The sequence below is a fragment of the Apostichopus japonicus genome, chromosome 6 (genome assembly GCF_037975245.1).
Source record: "Apostichopus japonicus isolate 1M-3 chromosome 6, ASM3797524v1, whole genome shotgun sequence".
NCBI classification, from domain to species: Eukaryota; Metazoa; Echinodermata; class Holothuroidea; order Aspidochirotida; family Stichopodidae; genus Apostichopus; species Apostichopus japonicus.
Genome location: NC_092566.1, coordinates 13514608 through 13533754, shown reverse-complemented (window position 1 = coordinate 13533754; position 19147 = coordinate 13514608). Strand labels below are relative to the sequence as shown.

At 38.1% G+C, this 19147-nt stretch overlaps 1 protein-coding gene across 3 annotated transcripts; it reads right to left on the bottom strand.

The window, feature by feature from the left end:
• Positions 1 to 1397: 1397 nt before the first annotated feature.
• LOC139969032 (uncharacterized) lies at positions 1398 to 18010 on the bottom strand. Of its 3 annotated transcripts, none has more exons than XM_071973733.1 (5): positions 17568 to 18010; positions 14712 to 14943; positions 11465 to 12149; positions 10337 to 10617; positions 1398 to 9024 (listed from the first exon to the last, which is right to left on the bottom strand). In XM_071973733.1, the coding sequence occupies exons 2-5, from the start codon at positions 14853 to 14855 to the stop codon at positions 6373 to 6375; spliced, it is 3762 nt and encodes a 1253-aa protein (XP_071829834.1). In that variant the 5' UTR covers positions 14856 to 14943; positions 17568 to 18010; the 3' UTR covers positions 1398 to 6372. The 3 variants fall into 3 exon arrangements, with proteins under 3 accessions (XP_071829834.1, XP_071829835.1, XP_071829836.1); XM_071973734.1 differs by lacking the exon at positions 17568 to 18010 and adding an exon at positions 17332 to 17471; XM_071973735.1 differs by lacking the exon at positions 17568 to 18010 and adding an exon at positions 17202 to 17223.
• Positions 18011 to 19147: the final 1137 nt, after the last annotated feature.

Genomic DNA, 19147 nt, shown 5'->3' with positions numbered 1-19147 from the left:
ATCGATTTACCTCCCAATAAATCAATATATATTGATATACCCATTTAAATTGGAATATGTCGATTTAAATAAGTAGGAAATATGTCAATTTAAATTGGTATAAGCAAATTCAAAACTGGTAAATATCCAATAAAAATGACCATAAGTGAAAGAATTTGGTACAAGTCAATTTAAACTGGTAGATGTAGATTTAAATTGACATGTACAGATTTAAATTGGTACTGTATATGTCGATTCCCCATTATTTCATACAAATGGCCCGCCATAGAGGCAAAGCACAAACAAGTTGCAGGGGGGAGCGGGTGGGAAATTAAAAATCTTGGTCCTTCACTCATGAGACAATATTACACAAAATACAGCATGAAGATCCATGTTATCCTCAGCCCCATCCTCCCCCCCCCCCACCCACTTCTGGAATGGAATTATTGACAGGTCAAGATTTATTAAAATAGCCAATAAACGTTTTCTGATAATTACATTCAAGAAATCACAAAATTTTGACTTGTACCTACTAATTCGACTTTATCATGAAAAGAATTCAAGAAGAAACTGACAAAAATGCAGTTTTTGTTATTAATTGCAAATTTGATAACAAAAAGTTGACATTTTGGTACAAAGTAGAAATGTGAGAAAAAAGTCCAAATCTGATGACAAAAAGTTGAAATGATATACTAATGCAAAATTGGTGAAATATCAATGTCACATTTCCAAGAGAGAAGACCAAATTGTGTTTACTGGCCCTTAAGTATAGACCTAATTTGTTTGTCTAAATATGCTGTGATATACAACATTTGATGTCAAAACTTCTGGGAAAGCATCGTAGATCCCCCAGCTCGCAACAGTTGGGAATGTGTTCAACTATCAACTCACAGCTACAGCCACCATTCGTAGAAGGTTCATCCACCTACTGCACCCCATCACAAAAGTTTGTCGGTGATCTCCATAAAAGTTCAGTCCAGTGCAGGAACGTAGCGAGGAATTTTGCCAATGGTTGGGCGAAGCCTGTAGGCAAACTGTCTAAGAGTAGCGCCATCTTCTTTCTTGGCGCGAAGCTTACAAGAAAATTTTGGACGAAAATGCCTCCCAGATCGCTGGAAATGGCACTTATTGGGCCTTGTAACATCTAAGCATTTTCTATTTTGAAATTACTAGCGATATCATAAAAAAAATACAAAAAATATGCTCAAGGAGTGGGCGGTCGCCCCCTTTGCCCTCCCCCTTCACCCCCTCCCCCTCCTCACCCGGCCCCCTTGGCTACACACCTGGTCCGGTGAAATTTGGAATTCTTCTAAACCAGGAGGGCTTGGGATTTGATGGAAAAAGCAAGCGCATTTTGGTAAAACCGGGAGGGTTATTTATCAATGAAACTGACAAACAAAACACATAGAGACATCATGCAGTTGTGAGAATTAAACTCTGTATATTGAATAATGCCAGGATCCATAGAAAAAAAAACAAATGTATATTAGTACATAGAATCATAAACTTTGGAAGTAAAACAATCATGTCTTGCTATCTATTAACTACCATCCAGACACTTATTTATAACGATATATGTAAAATCTTTTAATCAACAACAACAAAAGTAGACTGGGCAGTTATTTAACACATTTTGAAAGTTCAAAGAAATTTTTGGTTAGAATAGGATTAAAAGCAGTGACCCTCAGGATAACAAGTTCTTTAATCTACCCCACTTGAGTTCTCCAGTCCATTGGCCAACCAACTCAGAAGGTAAAGCACATCATTGGGAATTCAGAGGTCACTTTAAGTTCAATTCAAGTAAAAAAAAAATTGTCTTTCAATATTTGAAATTACACTAAAGTTTGCCGCACAGAGTTGTGAAATTACACTCCATTGCTGTGGGCAAGAACTTAATAAAGGCAATTTGCTTTTGTATATTCATGCTGGCAATTTGGCAGAGCTTACTTGGGAAAGTTTCAACTTCACTTGTGGTAGGTAATTCTTTGGAACAACTTGTGTTTTAATCCCAACCAAAACCAAGTTATAAACAGTAACCCATAAAAGTCTCTCCCTCCAGCTGCTGGGTTTGTTTAAAGAAGGTGTTGGTCAGATATGAGTCCAATCAAAAGGTTTCACACTCATTTAAGTAACAGCCATATTATTTCTTTGTATGATTCAACTTTCTTTCTTTTATAATTAATAAAGAGGAAAATCTACTTTGATCATTTATTCTTTCATGTTTAGAATTCCGATCCAATCTTTAGTTTCTAGATTTAGTATCCTAACATTAACCAACCAACCCCGCCCTCCGGCCTCCAATCTGCAGGATCAGACTGTTCAGTTGGTTTTCCAATCTGTCCAGTTCAATGGACAGGTCTGGACCAACTGTTCATCAGAAAAGAATGGTCAAGAAATGAGACTGAACCAGTCTCCAGTTTTACATAAGAATTCTCCAACATTTGTTAGTGTTGACCCCTTAATGAAATTCTCACTCCTTCCATGACACACAACCATGGTTTTTATGCTGTATTTTAACAATTAAATCTCCAAATGAAAAAAAGATATAAAACAAAAATTGAATTTGGTCACAAGAACATTAACAACTGTAAGAATGAGTCATTTAGAATCATTTTTTATTTTCTTTCATAATTGTCTATAGTTTCTGACCTAAACGGATTAAAGCGAATCACAAAACTATTTGAATGAATGCAGACCTGCCTATTTTCTTGGTTTAGACAGGAGTCCCTGTGTTATATAGTCAAGCTCACAATCTCTTGATTTCATTCATATATCCTGGCAAATCATGATTCCAATTTTTGTAAAAAGCCATGAAATATGAGCAGCCTATATCCTTTTACCTTCATTAGGAAACTTAGAGAAAATGAACATTTTTCAGGCAATATTAAAGAGTATCAAATGCTCATATCATTGTATTCTGCAGTGCTATTACAGATAAGACTATATTATTACAGAAGTGTTAAAATTGTCAAAATGTCTCCTGTCAGTTTCTATATCACTATTTCATTTCAGTTTTGCCCAATTCTCCATACTTTTTCCTTAACCTTCCCACTTTTGGGGGGTCAAAAATTGACCAGTCTGTTACTATTAATAGACCATAGTTTATAGCAGAAATGGACTAGTTAGAATTCTATAGTCAAAATTGAGAAATTCATATTAATATGTAAGAAAAATGGAATTGGTTTAACATAAGATTCCAATATTAAGATTTTAATGCAAACTGAAGACTTCTTTTTATGGAGGAAAAAAAACCCCATACAAGTCGAAATCTCTGAAACGTAAATTCTCCAACACATATCAGCTAATTAAGGCAGACATTCCAACTCACACGCATTTGGCGTGTGACACACACATTTCCAGCCCTTCACACGCTCACACGCTATGTGCACTTTATCACATGCAATCCACAAATAATCTCCGAAAAACCGTCCTGAAAGATGCTAAGAAGGCTACATACCTCTACAACACAAAGCAACTTTGAGTACTTACACTTACAAGAGTAGTGCGTTTGCCATGGTGGTGGTGGAAAACGCCGGGTGGGAGAGGTGTTGGTACTAGAGATTGAGAAGTGCACTTCAATTTCCGATATAAATGTTCAATTATGTTAGCAAGTGATTACATTCATCGATTCAAAAAAAGTCTTTGTTGAGAATTTTCGTGCTTGTTGAGTTCAATAATATATATATGTTGATGAAATTCTCAATATAAAATTACTCAGAGAAACTGAAAAAGAATGCACCATTTTGCATCTAGGCAGTCAAAAATACGAAAATTTTTCCAAAGGGGAGAGGGGGAGACCACTTAGACCCGTCCCCCACTGCCGCTGATCACACTCATAAATTTTCCTCAATGTTGGAAAGTCTGTTAAGGTATGTTCACATGTAAACTCTTGCTTAAATTTTGAGTTAGCTTAGAAGTAGGCATTAGTTTATGAAGCTACCATCTAGTGATTATTTTGTAAATAACAAAAGTATAAATATTTTCAAAGAATATAAACAGTACTACTGATGTAGAACAAAAGAAGACACACTTTTCATGAAATTCAAAGCCTCACCTCATTTGAAAGAGTTCATTGTCATGAATAAACAGAAAAGCTATGGGGAACAACCATTCTTTCAAAAGCTTTGCCCTAAACAGTTTAGGTAATGTACCAAAGTAATCAATTATTTTTATATTTACAGTTTGTTTTGACTTCATACATTTAATTATGATCAGGGTGCTTAAGTACCAGTAACTAACATGGTATTTCTGAAGTACAATCCACACATTACAACTAAAATGTTAGAGATTGCCTTCGTTTCTTTATTTCTTTCCAACGATGAACTTTGTAAGAATGTCATAATTTTGTTACAAATATATGCAGCACATGAAGTAAAGAAAGTAAGGCCCAAATCTTTTCAATACTATGGGGCTACATACAGTCTGGCAAATTGACTGAAATATCAGCAACTGTACTAACCAACCTAATACCCAAGAACCAAACTGCTGTTCGCGATGAGAAAGAACATTGCAAGTTATAATACTAACTATGGTGCAGGGTAACAGTGCAGTTCAATATCTGATTGCAAAACACACACCACCGTCCAAAGCCTATAGATCAAAATAACCATATCAGTTACACAGCCTGCAAGTTTCTCTATAGTAATGCATATACAATGTATTGTGGCTACTTTGTCAACAGCTCTGTACATTTAAAGCAATCAACATTAATAAGTACAGTATTATAAGATGAAAGAAAACAGCATTTGTTTTGTTGTTGTTGGCATTTTGGGGGATTGGGGAGGGGGTGGGGGGTTTAACCAGTGATGGATGGTTTATGAGTAAAACCTGGATAACTCCCTCCCCTCCTTTCGACTCTCTGTAAGTTCATTACGATTACTGTTAATTCCTCCATGTGATATTTAATACAATGATACAAACCGCACTGACAAATCTAAAAAGTACAAGGAATATTCTATGACTCTGGCAATTCACAGTTTCATATTTTTCAGTTTCCGTATTACTCTCCTTAAAAAATATATGATTTAAAAAAAATATATAGAGAAATGTTCGTAAACGACTGCAACTGTACTGTACATAATGCCACAAATAGACGAGATCGAAGCAGGGTTGCACGTAAATAAAAACAACAACGTGTTTGATTTAAACGCAAAATAAATATTAACACTTTGCAGCCGAAAATAATTGTTGACATGGCAAAAACAAACAAACAAACAAGAGGAAACAAGGTGATATCATCACAATATTGATTTAAAATTTCTCCCGAAGGATTTAAACGATGGGTTGCTCTGCAGTAAAATATCAACAGAAAATGCACTAATCTAACTATGGGAAGAAGAGCAGACATCCTATACTCTTGAGTTATGCTTTATATAAAACTACTACAACCTTTCCCAACTGATGTATCTCTTAATAATTCCCACAAACTTTGACAAAAAAGTTCTGTTTTGAACACTTGTCTCATTTTGTATAGAGCCATTGACTTTGTGAGATTGGTATACAATCTCAAATCATTAAGAATAACACAGAATAATGCTCTAAAATTAATTTGTCTTTGTCAATGAGCATATCCCCATATCTATGAACACTTGAAAGAGTAACATTATCATTCAACTACTATCATCAGATTGAAATATTCAACAGTGAAAACACTTTTGTTTCAACAGGACAAATTTAACACCAAGTATCACAGAAAAAAAATTTTTTGGAAGAGATATATGATCACATGATAAAACTCAAGGATCAAGTTTCTTTAAGTAAACAGTACCTGGAGAATGCATGATACTTTTTAAGTCACCTCTGTGTTGCCAAAAATAAATTGGAAAAAAAATGAAGTAAAAATGAATAAATAAATCATTCTATATAAATGAACCTTGATTGTACTATTATTAGTTGCATGCCCAAATATGGTGTTTCCCAGGGTCTCTGTGTCTTATTTGTAAATTGGTTGTTTTCATTAAGTAATATGAATATAGAAGAGAGGCAGCTCATCATAGATGAACGAATGACAAACATTAAAGTAAGATTCTATAATAGCTTTCTGAATGGTTCTTTGAAGCTAAGCTACAACCACTGACGTTGTGTCATATCTGACTTTTATCTACCCACCACTTGTCTCATAATCACTAATATTTGTAACAAGCTAGTTATTTATTGTATATGTTTAAAAACCAGCCATGTTGGTCATTTTTTAGAATTTCATGTCCATTACTTAGAAAAAACAGAAACATTTGTGAGCTGTTCTTGATCATTAGTTGATGTTCTGAGACTACGACTATGTCCACACTAGCCCCCTTTTAAAACTCTACTGGGCATGGTATCCAGTATTGTACCGCTCTACACTGCTATGGATTCATCATCTCATCAAGTAAACTAATAACACTCTTATCAGAACTAACTAAAATCTTCAATCTCATCAATAATATCTGGATCTTCCACCATAGTTCTCTTGAAGACCTGTTGTGGCTTGCGTCGAGATCTACGACCCTGTCTCCCTTTCTCCGGGGACTTTGAAGATGTTGTCTTTGATACATCAAACTTTTGAAGACAGTTTTCGAGCCTGTGTGATTTTTTCGTCTCATGCTGACCGTTCTCAATCCTGACTTCATTCTGCTCCGGTTGATAGAGATTAGCCAACGTAATCAGAGAGTGGTGATTTCCCGCTGGAGTTTCACTGTTATTTCTTTCGTTCGCATCATCTTCTGTAACATTCTCAGCTTTCTTTGTCCCGTTCCTTGTCAGCCTGCTACTATTTTGATGAGTGACAGTGTCGATTCCTACAGTGACTTTGTTGCCAGATACATTATTAGGCGATGACGCTCCTACTAGCATCGAGTTCCCACTTTGGGATGCTTGACCCGATCGTGCTAAGTCGTTCTTTCTCTTCTTATCCAACAGCTCTCGGACTGATTTACCCGTCGTACTTTTCCTCTTGAGGGTCATTTTCATGAATCCCGGATAATTTTTGGTTGGCTCTCGTACAAACCTTGGGTATCCAAGCTGTGCAATTGCTTGAGGTGCAAGGAACTTTTGTGCTAATCCTGGGTACGGTGGGGGTGGTCTCCGAACGGAAGTGATCGCTGCAACACCTGGCAATGCGTTATTTGGTAGAAGAGGCCTTGGATCCTTATCCTTTATCCTCGGAAGATGCCGGCTATCAATGACGGAAAGTGAATTAGGAAGTGCTAAGGAAGGAGTGGAGATTGTGGGAACCTGCTCGAGGTCATTCTTTGGTTTGCTGATTGAAAGGTCCAATGGTGCTTCTTCATCCATCTCTTGTGACTCAAACTGTCCTTCTAATGTATGTGATTTGGTAGAATAATCCAGCGCCTTCACAGGCATATCATAGTATTGCTCTTGGAAATAAACATTTTCTTCGTCCATATAATTGTCTTGGGGCCGTGTCAGCAATGATGGCGCCAAGGTAAAACTGTTACTGTTCAAACTTTGGAGAGTTTCGCTATCTGGAATATTAGCATTTATAGGGTTGACACTGATAGTGCTGATAGATGGGTTATTATTGTCTTGGCTCACCACTGTGTGAGGTGACTGTTGTATGTTTGGAACTGCAATTATCCCATGATTGGTAATGACAAAGGTGGACGCTGCCGAGTTACTAGCGGTTAGTTGCTCTGCAAACGTATTGATCCCGTTAGTAAATACTGAATTGGTATTGCCATCACTTGCTGCTGCAATAATCTGGTGTACCGGTTGAGTTGGCAAACTGGGCGCTGTGGCATATGTGCTTGAAGTACCTTGTAGTACAGAAGAAGTCTGTGCCACTGAAAAAGACTGACTTTGCAACTCGGGCACTGCCCGAATTCCCGAAGTAGGAATGAGTTGTGGCTCTGCGATGGGAATCATACGCTTTAGTGCGGGCATAGACCCGACGACTGAAGATATGTTATTTGGTAGATTTGATGTATTTGGAATAGCTGTAGTTCCGACGTTATGTAAACTTGGTAAAGCTAACTTTGGTATTGCGTTGGTTAGTAGAGTTTGGGAACTAGCGACGGGCGTAGGCATGTTACCTGGCAGGCTGGATATGGGGGTAACATTTAATGAATTTAATGAATTACTTTGGAGAGCATCAGCCGAAGAGATGCCAGATGCTCCATTCTGAAAGGAGCCTATGATGGGTAATGGAAATCCTTGCACATTCACACTTTGCAATCCTTGTGAAAGCTTCTGAGCATTATCGACCAAAGACTGAACGACAGTTTTGTTCCCAGCTAGCAGATCGATGGAAGTGGTGTCGGCCGAAGGTTGGTTCTGGGCGCTCGTCATCGCAGACAGAGGTAAGATAGAATTGGTGCAGGGATTAGTGACCAAAGAAGGCAATAACACTTTACTAGAAGGGCCACTTATCTGGTTCAAATTGGATCCATTTTGAGCGATGGAGGAGAGGTCCCTCTTCTCTCCTCCTGGATGAACAGTGCTTTGTAAAAGAGAAGATGCAGCCTGCAGGCTGGTGACTAGTCTTGGAGACACACTAGATGTAGCAGCAGCCTGACTACTCCCTGCATCAACCTGAACTGCTGCTTGTGAGCTTGACGTTAGAGACTCCAGCAGGGTGTTCAGAGGCACAATAAAATTTTGAGATCCCTGTACAGTCTGAGGGACGACAGTATTGTTATTGACCACGGTCAGCAGAGATGAATTCTGGAAGCCGTGTTGAGCGACATTAATTGGAATGGTTATGGGAGTGGTGGGGGCATTCTCTTGAGATGCTTGCTGATCACTGGTGGACACCTCCTCAGTGGATTCTTCCATTCCGGTCTCAGGGTTACAGCACGACTCATCCTTGCATGTTTTGTGGACTTCAAGTAGATGCTTCATGAAGTCGACGTGATTTTGATAACCAGACACTAGGCGGGTTCGGTCCCATTCCGGAAACAGCTCCTTCCACAGAATGTCTGTCAGTCGAATCTCCACTTGGGCTTCACTTGAGTTCAAAAGTTTGATCTCCAATTTATCATTACCGCCTGGAAGGGCACTGTCTAGATTTGACGAATCAAACTTCGGTGGGTTAGGAATTTCTTTAACCTGTGTAACAAACAAAGTTATGACAAAAATGTTGTTGATACCAAAGAAGAATGTAAGTAACTGTATGTATCATCTCTTGAAATTCCTACTAGCTTAAAACTGGGAGTACAACAACATAGCATTAATGTTCAGCTTCATACAATTGCCCAACACAACAATAGAAAGCTACCCTGACTAAGTGATTAAATATCACAAAATCTAATCATCACTTTAATTTATTGCTTTGTGCTAAATACTCGCATCACCACCATTTAATCCTGTTAATATATATTTACATCAATTTATGATCCAATGATCTATTACATCCTGCAAAATGATTTTGCTGAAATTTTCTACAAACTTCTAACGTGGGCTATGGAACAAACTTAACCAATATGCAAGGGTGTCTTTTCACTTCAAGCAAACTTTGCTGTTGAATAAAACTTGCTTTTAAGTGTGTCAAAAGCATCTGTCATTTTATTTATTTTTTAAATTGAGAAGTACTTGCATGAATGTAATTGTGGCTTTGTAATAGGCAGCTAATTGCTAGACTAGTTCTAGGGCTTCAAAGATAAGTCTTAAAGCTGAGTTCTGAACATTTCCATATGCTACTGAAACAAATAATGCTTCCAAATTTGAACTGTGTTTACTACTTATAAGACTCATAAACAAGATGGTTCACTCAACTAAGAAACTACTGTTATATATGAAGATACAGAAAAAAGAATTCACATAAATTGTACCGCAGAATTATGTCAAGATGGTAGGCTACAGTTTGATGGAGTATTTGGAGTTCTCTTCCATTTTACGTCATCAGTATCGAAACCAAAACCTTTGCTATTAAATATAATCAAACACATTTCCTTGGCAAACTCTCAAAATTATTCACAAACATTACAGAGTGCTCAGTTGGAGACTTAAATGTCTCAATTAGGAAAGATGGTTTGAAGTGGCAGAAAACTATTCTTTCAAGTTTGAGGATTAGTGGCCATAATTATATGACTATCTGGCATATTTGAGGACAGTATCAAGTATATACTGACATATGCACAGTCTCTATCTGGTGCCGCATCGCAGAATGCTATGCATAATGTTCAATTGCTGTACAAATTTCGAAGATGTTTAGAAGTTTAATAGACAAGAACCATCGTATCTTATGAGAGACAAATCTAAAGAGAGCATTCAAAGCTGCTATGTACACAAAATTTGAACACTAAATTATACCCTGGTGTATGGAAATGCTATTATCATCTCTTAGTCCTGCACTGTATTCATAATAAAATTTGGCCAGCAACAACTCTGATATATGAAAAGACAACATTGACGGAAGTACCTCATTGGAGTATGTTTTGGTGAAGATTGGATCCGACAGAGTGGAATCCATGACGGACCTTGGGGTGAGAACGAGGGACATGTTGGTGTAGCTAACTGTCATCGAGGCCTTCTCTGTGAGGTCCAGTAGCCAGTCATTGTTGATAGTATTGGAAGCGTCAGGATGAAACCAGCACTCGCTCATCTTGGAATGAGGCTTGGGACGTTGCCAAAGATAGTTAGACGATATCGACAGCTTGGACATGAACAGGCGGAAGATTTTGAAAGGACAGATGGGGTGACCTGATGATGAAAATATAATGTGAAAAATCATGCAATTTGGTACAGTACAGCACAATTGGACAGAATAGTGATTTTAATAGAGAAATTCACAGCATTTAGTAAAAACCTCAAAATGAAGGACAGTACTGATCTATTATATCTGTGTCCAAATTCATCCAACTCCAAAAAATTCACATCATGCATCATCCTCTCAAGAACCCCCCCCCCCCTCCTAGTTTACAGGGTAGTAATCTAAAATGAAAACCCTATAAAATGAATGAACAGTCTGCTGTGCACAGAATGTAGCAAGTAAAATAAAATGTCTCTGAAGTTCAAACTGCAACTCAAATTAGCTATCGACTCATAAAGCCTGATTAAACTGTCTACAAAGTTAGTAATATGTTTGTTTGTAAAAATATATTGCCTAAGAAGATAAAAGGATACTGCAAAAACAAGCAAATATAAGATAAAAAGATGGGACAGCCAGAAAGCAAACAAGTTTATTGATCCCTTGCAATGTGTTATATTCATGAGAATTTTTAGATATGCACACACACATATACACACAACTAAATGACGACAAAGATTATGTTCGCCTCAGGAAAGGAATAAAAAAATTAATCCTGATCAACTCTGATGCATTGACAAACTCATATCACCTACATTTCTCAGCTGTGACCTCTTCAACCAAAAATTTACAAACTTACACTCCTCACAAAATTCTTCCTTGGTAGAGGGCTTGAAATGCAGGGACAGAACGAAAACAGGAGGGACAGGAAGTTAGCAGAACAGAGAGAACCCATCATTGCTCAAAATTATAACTTACATCAACAAGATGGAGGTTATCAAAATGTAAAACAAAACGTACCAGGAATTTCGTAAAGTCTTCCAGCAGTGCACTGAGGTTCGTTCCGTATGGTGATAAACTTTACTCCTTTGCTGATATCCTTCTTACAAACGAAAGAAGACTTCCTCATCGAGACCAACAGCGCTTTCAGTTCTGTCCAGTGAGTCGTGCCCTTGCACATGTAAATGACCATGTAGAAGAGCGTTAGATTGAACAGACCGGTGGGATGGTTGGGACGAACGTCCGTGCTGAATATCAACTTCCTCAGGCAGAACATCGAAAGCTGTTCCGTGATCTGAGGGGAATGACAGCGAATGTGATCGAAGCTGTTGATCCTTCCTCGACATACTCGGACCACTTTCTTAAACCTGACATCCTTCCTGATATTGATACCCCTCATGGCTTCGATCACTATGCTGATCTGCTCAAAGAGCTGCTGGAGCACTGCGCCGGGCTTCACCCTAACGTAGAAGAAAAACTTCTGCAGGTTGGCCACCATTTGGTTGACGTGCATCTTCTTCACATCCATAGAGACGTTCATCTCGAGGCAGAACTCACGGAATATCAGAAGACCCGGAAGGCTCATGAACGTTTTGTCTCGAATTGTTTTCTTTTTCGCACGTTCTCTTTCCTTGTTCATCAGCACTGCGTTGAGTGATACAGTGTATGATGTCTCCATGGAGCAATCATCAGATCTTGTGGACTCCTGTGTAACGCAAAAGGCAAATTTATAACTGTTAACATTTCTCTCTCCCTCGGACTAACATACAAATGAACTTTCCACAACTGATTACATAAGGGTTTCAGCAAGTTTAACTGACCATCCATTACTAAAAATCTTAGCATGAACTCAAGTGGTAAAAATTACTAAACTGACTTCAGCTTAATGCCTGTATTTAATGGTCAGAAGGAATTCACCTTTGAGGTGGTATTTTGCAGATAATCTTTGACCTCTTGGTTAGCTGAAATTAGCAATGCTATATCTTACAGAGCTGATATGTACAGTGATATGGCATGATGAGAGAGGGCTACTACTGAATGTAAATGTTTACAACTAAACTTGAAAGTAGATGTTTGCAACTACAATTACGTTTAGATTTCATATGCATGTTATTTACTATTCACTGTATGCTTTCACATACACTCCATTGACCTTCATTCTAACTAGAGAAATATTTGTGGTTATACAATCACATGCTGATTATTCATTATTAGTAAACCATATAGGATTCACCAGCTTGTACAAAGAAATTGTGTTACAAAAATTTAATTGGCATTGCTTTTCTCGAATTTCATCATTCCTGGTGCCATGTTGGTGTACTTCACCGACAGATACATGTTTAGGTTTTTGGTCTTATCCTTTAAAGGATGATGTTAGGCAGAATATTATTCTTAATGTGTCATAGTCCAAAAAAAACTATGAACTATGAAGAAAAGAACTATGTTTCTACAGATATGGAGGTTTTCGAGATATCATTAAAATATGCTAAATCTCTAATGGTCCTTTAAGGATAAATTGGTGATGATGATATCAGTGACTCAGGGCAAGACTCAATGTAAATGTGAATCCATTGTTTGACAAATTCTAATAACTTAACCAAAGCATGTTCTTTTAACTTTGTACATGAACAAAATATCACCCTTACTGCACTGTACCACACTATTTGTGCTTGAAATATTTACAACCTTGTAAACATGTCTTTTGAGGCCATAAGAGTACTTAGGTCTTCCCATTGATCGAGTTTTGTATTGCCTCTGAGGAACTGACCTAATTGGTCTAAGTATATAGACTATATAGTCTTGTCACTTAAATTGATGGAGCTCCACTGTTTAAAGGGTCATTTCTGAAAACTTTAAATGTTTAATAGCTTCAACCTGGACTGAAAATACTGTGTTTTCAATACAAATTAAATTTAGTTCTGTGCATTAAGCAATCCTTTAACAGTTGGGATATGTTGTGACCAGAACAATATGTATCTTTAAATCATTATGGCAGCCTCTCAGCCTAGTTCAACAGATTGATCTTTAAATAGAAACAAAAATTGCTTCAAAATGTCTTTCATAATTTACTGTTAATTGCATCAGAGATTAACAGATTAACACCAAAACAGATTTCACATCAGTTGATACCCACATGTACAGTACTGTATACAAAACTGCCAATACACCTAGTAACAGTTAATGGATCATACGAGTACAAACTCCACAGTTTAATACCACAGCTAACAATCAAACTGGTATTTTGCTACACCACTTTAATTTTGGGAGTGTCTGTTTTTAAGACATGACAGGCTCAACAATGAAAGAAGAGTGCATTCACTGGCCTACTTAATTGACGCACTGAAGGATTTGATTAACAATGTATGCGTTTTTCATTTGTGTAGTTTCTCAGAAATGTAAGGATCTCAAAATACTTATTGTTCTGTGCCTACACAACATACAATTGAGCAGAATTTGACCACAAAATGTCTGCCGTGTCAAGTTCTTTAATACCCCTAAATTGACACATTCCTCCATATGCTAACTGTACCATTTTGTGTAAGTATACATCAACTGACTCTGAATGCTGTTTGCTATGCTCTGAGCCCCTAAGCTCAGACAGGTCAGGTCCCAGAGAGAAGTGGTATTATATTGAGGTAATTTTGGTTATTTTAAGCCTGGAGTAACATTTCCAAATGCCATAAAAATGTGCAAAACTGGGGAGGGTGTTAGAAGTTAAAAGTTAAAACAACCACAATTTTATCAGCATATACTGTACCTGACATGGATTAAAACTCATCAATATAACTCTGCTTGACTGCAAACAGTTTAGGTTGCTTGCTGAATCAATATTTGAAGGTGCATCAATTAGGAAGGTGCGTCAATATGAAGCCTTTACTATACAGCACAGGGTAGTGCATTCTCTGAGCTCCTCTGATGTGACACAAGATTTGATAAAAAAAACATTTTTTTATGATGCCAACAAATGACATGATACAATACATAACAAATTTGTCAAAGACAAATGGTGTTCGATGTCATCCACAATTTAATGTTTTCATGTTTTCATGAACTAAAATAGCACCTTTTGGCTACGTACTAGAGAATGTAATGTAATGAATTTTGTCGTATACAAACACCATGGGTTTCTGTGTAAAAAAAATCTTCCCACAGTTTGTATGGCATTTTGCGATGCAATACCCGATCAATTATTTTATGATATACACAGAAATACGACTGCAATTATTTAGCATGCATGGAATCAACAAAATAATATTTCTATAGACACCTGCTGTGGACCATCCTCTAGTGGAAGAGAGGGTGTATCAACAATCTCGGAGGTCTCCCGTGATGAGCTGGGATTGGTAGATGAAGAAAGATCTGTGGGTTCCTCCTTCATTGATGTCACATCTTCTGCTTCAGGAGATGCCATTTTATGATCCAGTCATCAAGTAGCGCTATGATCATCTCCAAGGTATATTTCCCTACATTACATGACAAACTTCATAATGGTGATGTACCTACAGGTGTAGACAGAGAGTGAGTCTAATTAAATCATGACAAAAAACCTTGGTTTATTATTTATTGCTCCAAATTACATGTCCATGAAACTTGTTTACCCCATATCATCCCACAACTACAGTAGTATCTACAGCATGCTTATATTCTATAAACTTGGCTTGCAAATTCAGCTAGACCCATTCAAATGGAGCATTCAAATGCCACCTAAAAGCAGGTAATAAAATGTAACTTTATGCTGAGAGAGCCATTGCAGAACATGCTTATTGACTCTTTAGCATGCATATTTGGGGGCAATAGGAAAGCTACCTGTTAGCAGTTTATCTTTACAGCTCAGAATTAAAAAGTGTAATTCTCTACTTGTTGCCAAAACGTGGATAAATTAAGTATCTAGATTTGATTGAGCTGCTAACACAAGGGTACGTACCACCAGGTATGGATTGGTTGCTCTAAGAACAGTTAGGAGAAAGCTTGTATTGCATAGATTACTTTGGCTTAGTTTTCAAAATTTTGTTACACTTGGTGTTAGTTTAGGTCACTGATGTATATGTTGATATATTGTTTACTTGTTGTTATATTATAACGTCACACACATGGCTCGCGTTTTGGTGGTTTGCTCAGTGGTGTGGCGGGCTATGTATCACACGCTATTAGAAGCGTGTACAGATGTTTTATTTTGAATGATTCGGGTTGTGGGGCTGGAAGACAGCCAAACCAGGTTCAAACTGGTTGAGCGCTCATTTGCATGTGCTCATCTGTATATCGGGTTGGCACCCACCAATCAAGAGTTGGGTGAGAGGTCAGCTATAAGTTTGGACCAATCAGGTCCAAGGGCAGAGCGTTTGCCCTTTGCTAGGCGTCGTAAGTTGTTATTGTAGAATCTGGGGTTAAACTTTGTTTCCCAAAGACGTATTGGGGAGTTTAAGCCTACAGACGTATAACTTAGAGCTCCGTTATATAATCAGCATTTATGCTCGTGTATTTTAACAATCCAAAGTTATATATACAGTAGTTGTATTCATCGATGGGTTTATATACACCAAGAGTTAATAAAATGGAACTTATATATAATCAAATATATGCTTTTGAAGACTTAATTAACCCCTTACCCAACTCTTGATTGGTTGCATGAGTGCCAATTCCTGATATGCAGATGAGCACATGCAAATGGGCACTCAACCAATTTGAACCAGTTTGGCTGTCTTCCAACCCCACAAACCGAATCATTTAAAACAAAACATCTGTATAAGCTCCTAATAGCACATGATTCATAGCCCGCCACACCACAGAGCAAACCAGCAAAGCGTGAGCCATGTGTGACGTCATAATAACAATAACAAACTAGAATACGCTTCACACTATTTATGAAGACTTTCATGTTTACGCTCGGTTTAACATTACTAGTGTAAGGCCTGGCTTACCGTTACCAACCTATACCTGGAACTACCAAAAATAAGCCTTAAAGTGACATAGCAAGTGATGTGTTTTGGTTGCCACTTATAACTTGAATAGGTTGATCATCTGATAGGCTGCAATTGTGATCTCCTTGTTAGGTATAGCTATCCTGACCCAGCAAGGGGGATCAAGTAAGTTTGTAGTGTGAACACGTACTGTACAATGGGGATTACTTAACCCCAGATCTCCAAATACATGCCCTTGTCACTACTGTACATGGAACACAACTCCAGCACTAGTCTAAATGTGAGCTTAGCCAATACTGTCATTATAGCCAATTAATTTGTAAAGGGCGATGCATTTACACACGGTCTGCATATGACCTTTGGTTTGACGTTGATCCAGAACCTGGTTCTCTAAAGGGCTCTTGACTCTTAAAATATCAGTTTTTACCATACGCAAACTAAAATTGGAGAGCAAAATATGATTTGATAGAAATTGACTAGTGAATCATTTTAGTCTAAATCATACTAAATAATGTCCTTTTGCCTAGAAAAATGGTGGTAAAATTTTTTCCACTGTACTAAACTGGTGTATACGGCTGTACATACAGTATGCCACTGTGGTATGCAGCTCATTTCAAAACCCCGCATTTCTTCAAACCTTGGGGAGATGGTGCACTTATTTCTCAATGAAAGATTGTTACCCGTAGATTTATTTGAAATACATAGGCTTGTGTCTACTACGATAGGATTGTTTAGAATAGTTTCTATTATTGGTTGAACCTTGTTGTAACCTTGGAAGTTATTCAATATCTGTTGCTGATCAAGGCTAAATGCAACCTAAATGTACACCCTACACTAACCCAAGCTTGAGTGTAGGCAAAGATTTTACCAGTTGACCTTGACTAGCTTTTGCGACGGTTGCAAATCTAATTAGAAATACCATCACATGTTTAAGGATTGCATTATCCATAAACATATTTTACAATATACCACTGCTATCAACGAGGTTACGTTGGGGAATTAGCTTCTAGTCTACAGTCATCCTGACACCAGGCACGGTCTAAACAGTAGACACTACCACACCGTCATATCTAGGTTGAACTAGACTGTCTATATACACTGCACACGATAGGTAGGTATGTATGTACTGTGAGCATTAGTGCACTAATTTGCATATGCAAATCTCAATGTCTATGTGCGGTAGATGGTACATGTACGTAACTTACCGTAGTCTATTCAACGATGATTCTCGCTGGTCCATCGATTGACTTTACTCCGAGTGATTAGGTTTCCTGCATCTCAATAAAGTAACTGAACACTCCGATCCGCATCAGTCACCACCACCCCGTGTTGCAAAGCAAGTTGACACTCCTCTGTATAGTGTTTTGGTTAGATCTTAATTCTACAAAGTCAGATAGAAGTTCATAACATCGTTTGCAGACGACACAAGTTGATACCAATCGTGTCAAAACTTTTCCCAAAGAATGATGGTGAAAGTTAATGAAATATGCATTACTGTCGAGATAAGTTTCAAAAGCTTTAACTGACAACTTGTGGCTAGACGACACGATCACTCTACCTCGCTTTACACTGAAGACACCCAATTGTACATTATTATCATGCAAATACTGCTTTCGCATGCATTCAAAACCAGCTAGTTAAATAGACATGAATAATTTGCATACAAGTGAAGGGCGGTTACTTTCAAAGGGGACAACAAAAGCTATGGCTTAACAAGGATGATTTGAAAGACATCAAGAACGCATTTTAATCTTACCATACTTTTTTTTTGTATGTTTGCAATATTTCTTTACAAGGAGTAATTGGTCTTTGTGTGCAGTTTGTAACCATAGGACTGTTCTTTTCATCTGTTCGCGTAATCATTAGCACAGCACCCCTCGGTAGGATTAGAATCACCCAGCCAGCAGAACCCCGAAATTATGCACAAAGGTCAATGCAATTTGAGACGGCTTTGCAAGGTTTAGGGAGCAACAACATAACAGCACAGCCTTATGCATGTATGCAGACACTCGGTTGTATATTTGGTGAAGTAATGAATGCCTGTTGTTGCATCTACTTACCATATGAAAGCCTATGGAGGTTATGAATACGGTGTAGGGCCATACCGTGTAATAGCACTCGAATATAAAGGCTGCAGCGAAGGTGTGGAAGACAGACACAGGGCTAACACAGAAACCAACGGGAAAACAATGTGCGGAAGCCTACTGAAGCTTTTAGCGGGTGAAAAGTCGAGCCACGATTCGAGGAATGATGTACAAAAAGTCTTTCCAAGCTTCTTTCCGCCGAATTACACAACAAATACAAACACAAAAATTGTAGCAGTGGAGGTTCTTGAGTTGGATTGTGATAGAAATTGCTCAAGGACTGGTATACGAAGACGGCTAATTATTTGTTGAAATGAAATATCTGTGTGTGGACAATTCAGATAGGTTGGATACTGACTCAGGGAATCAATCAATCAATATATCAAAACTTGTAGAGTATCCGACATGTTTGAGGCTGAGTTGACAGTGAGGTACCCGACTGGGTAGGTGTGGAGCGGAACTGGATGAACCCGATCAAACTTCATGTGCACCTCCCATCGATCCACCGTCCTGCTCCAGTCCATCCTAATCTAATCGATCCTCTTCCACGATCCCCTCAACCCCTCTTCCGCCCATTTCCCTCTCGATCATGCATGCTCCACCATCCTCCACCGCCCCCGCACCATCATCCAACTCCCAAGTTCTTCCAACGCTAACAACAACAAATCAGTGGCGTCCGCCAAGGGGTGGCCGGGGGAGGG

What these genes read in the sequence shown, in the direction of transcription:
- LOC139969032 (XM_071973733.1), bottom strand. Translation starts at nt 14,855, where the DNA reads ATGGCATCTCCTGAAGCAGAAGATGTGACATCAATGAAGGAGGAACCC. An exon ending in TAGAGGATGGTCCACAGCAG is followed by an intron (nt 12,150 to 14,711) that starts GTGTCTATAGAA and finishes TGCGTTACACAG; the next exon opens with GAGTCCACAAGATCTGATGA. An exon ending in CCAAAACATACTCCAATGAG is followed by an intron (nt 9,025 to 10,336) that starts GTACTTCCGTCA and finishes TTTGTTACACAG; the next exon opens with GTTAAAGAAATTCCTAACCC.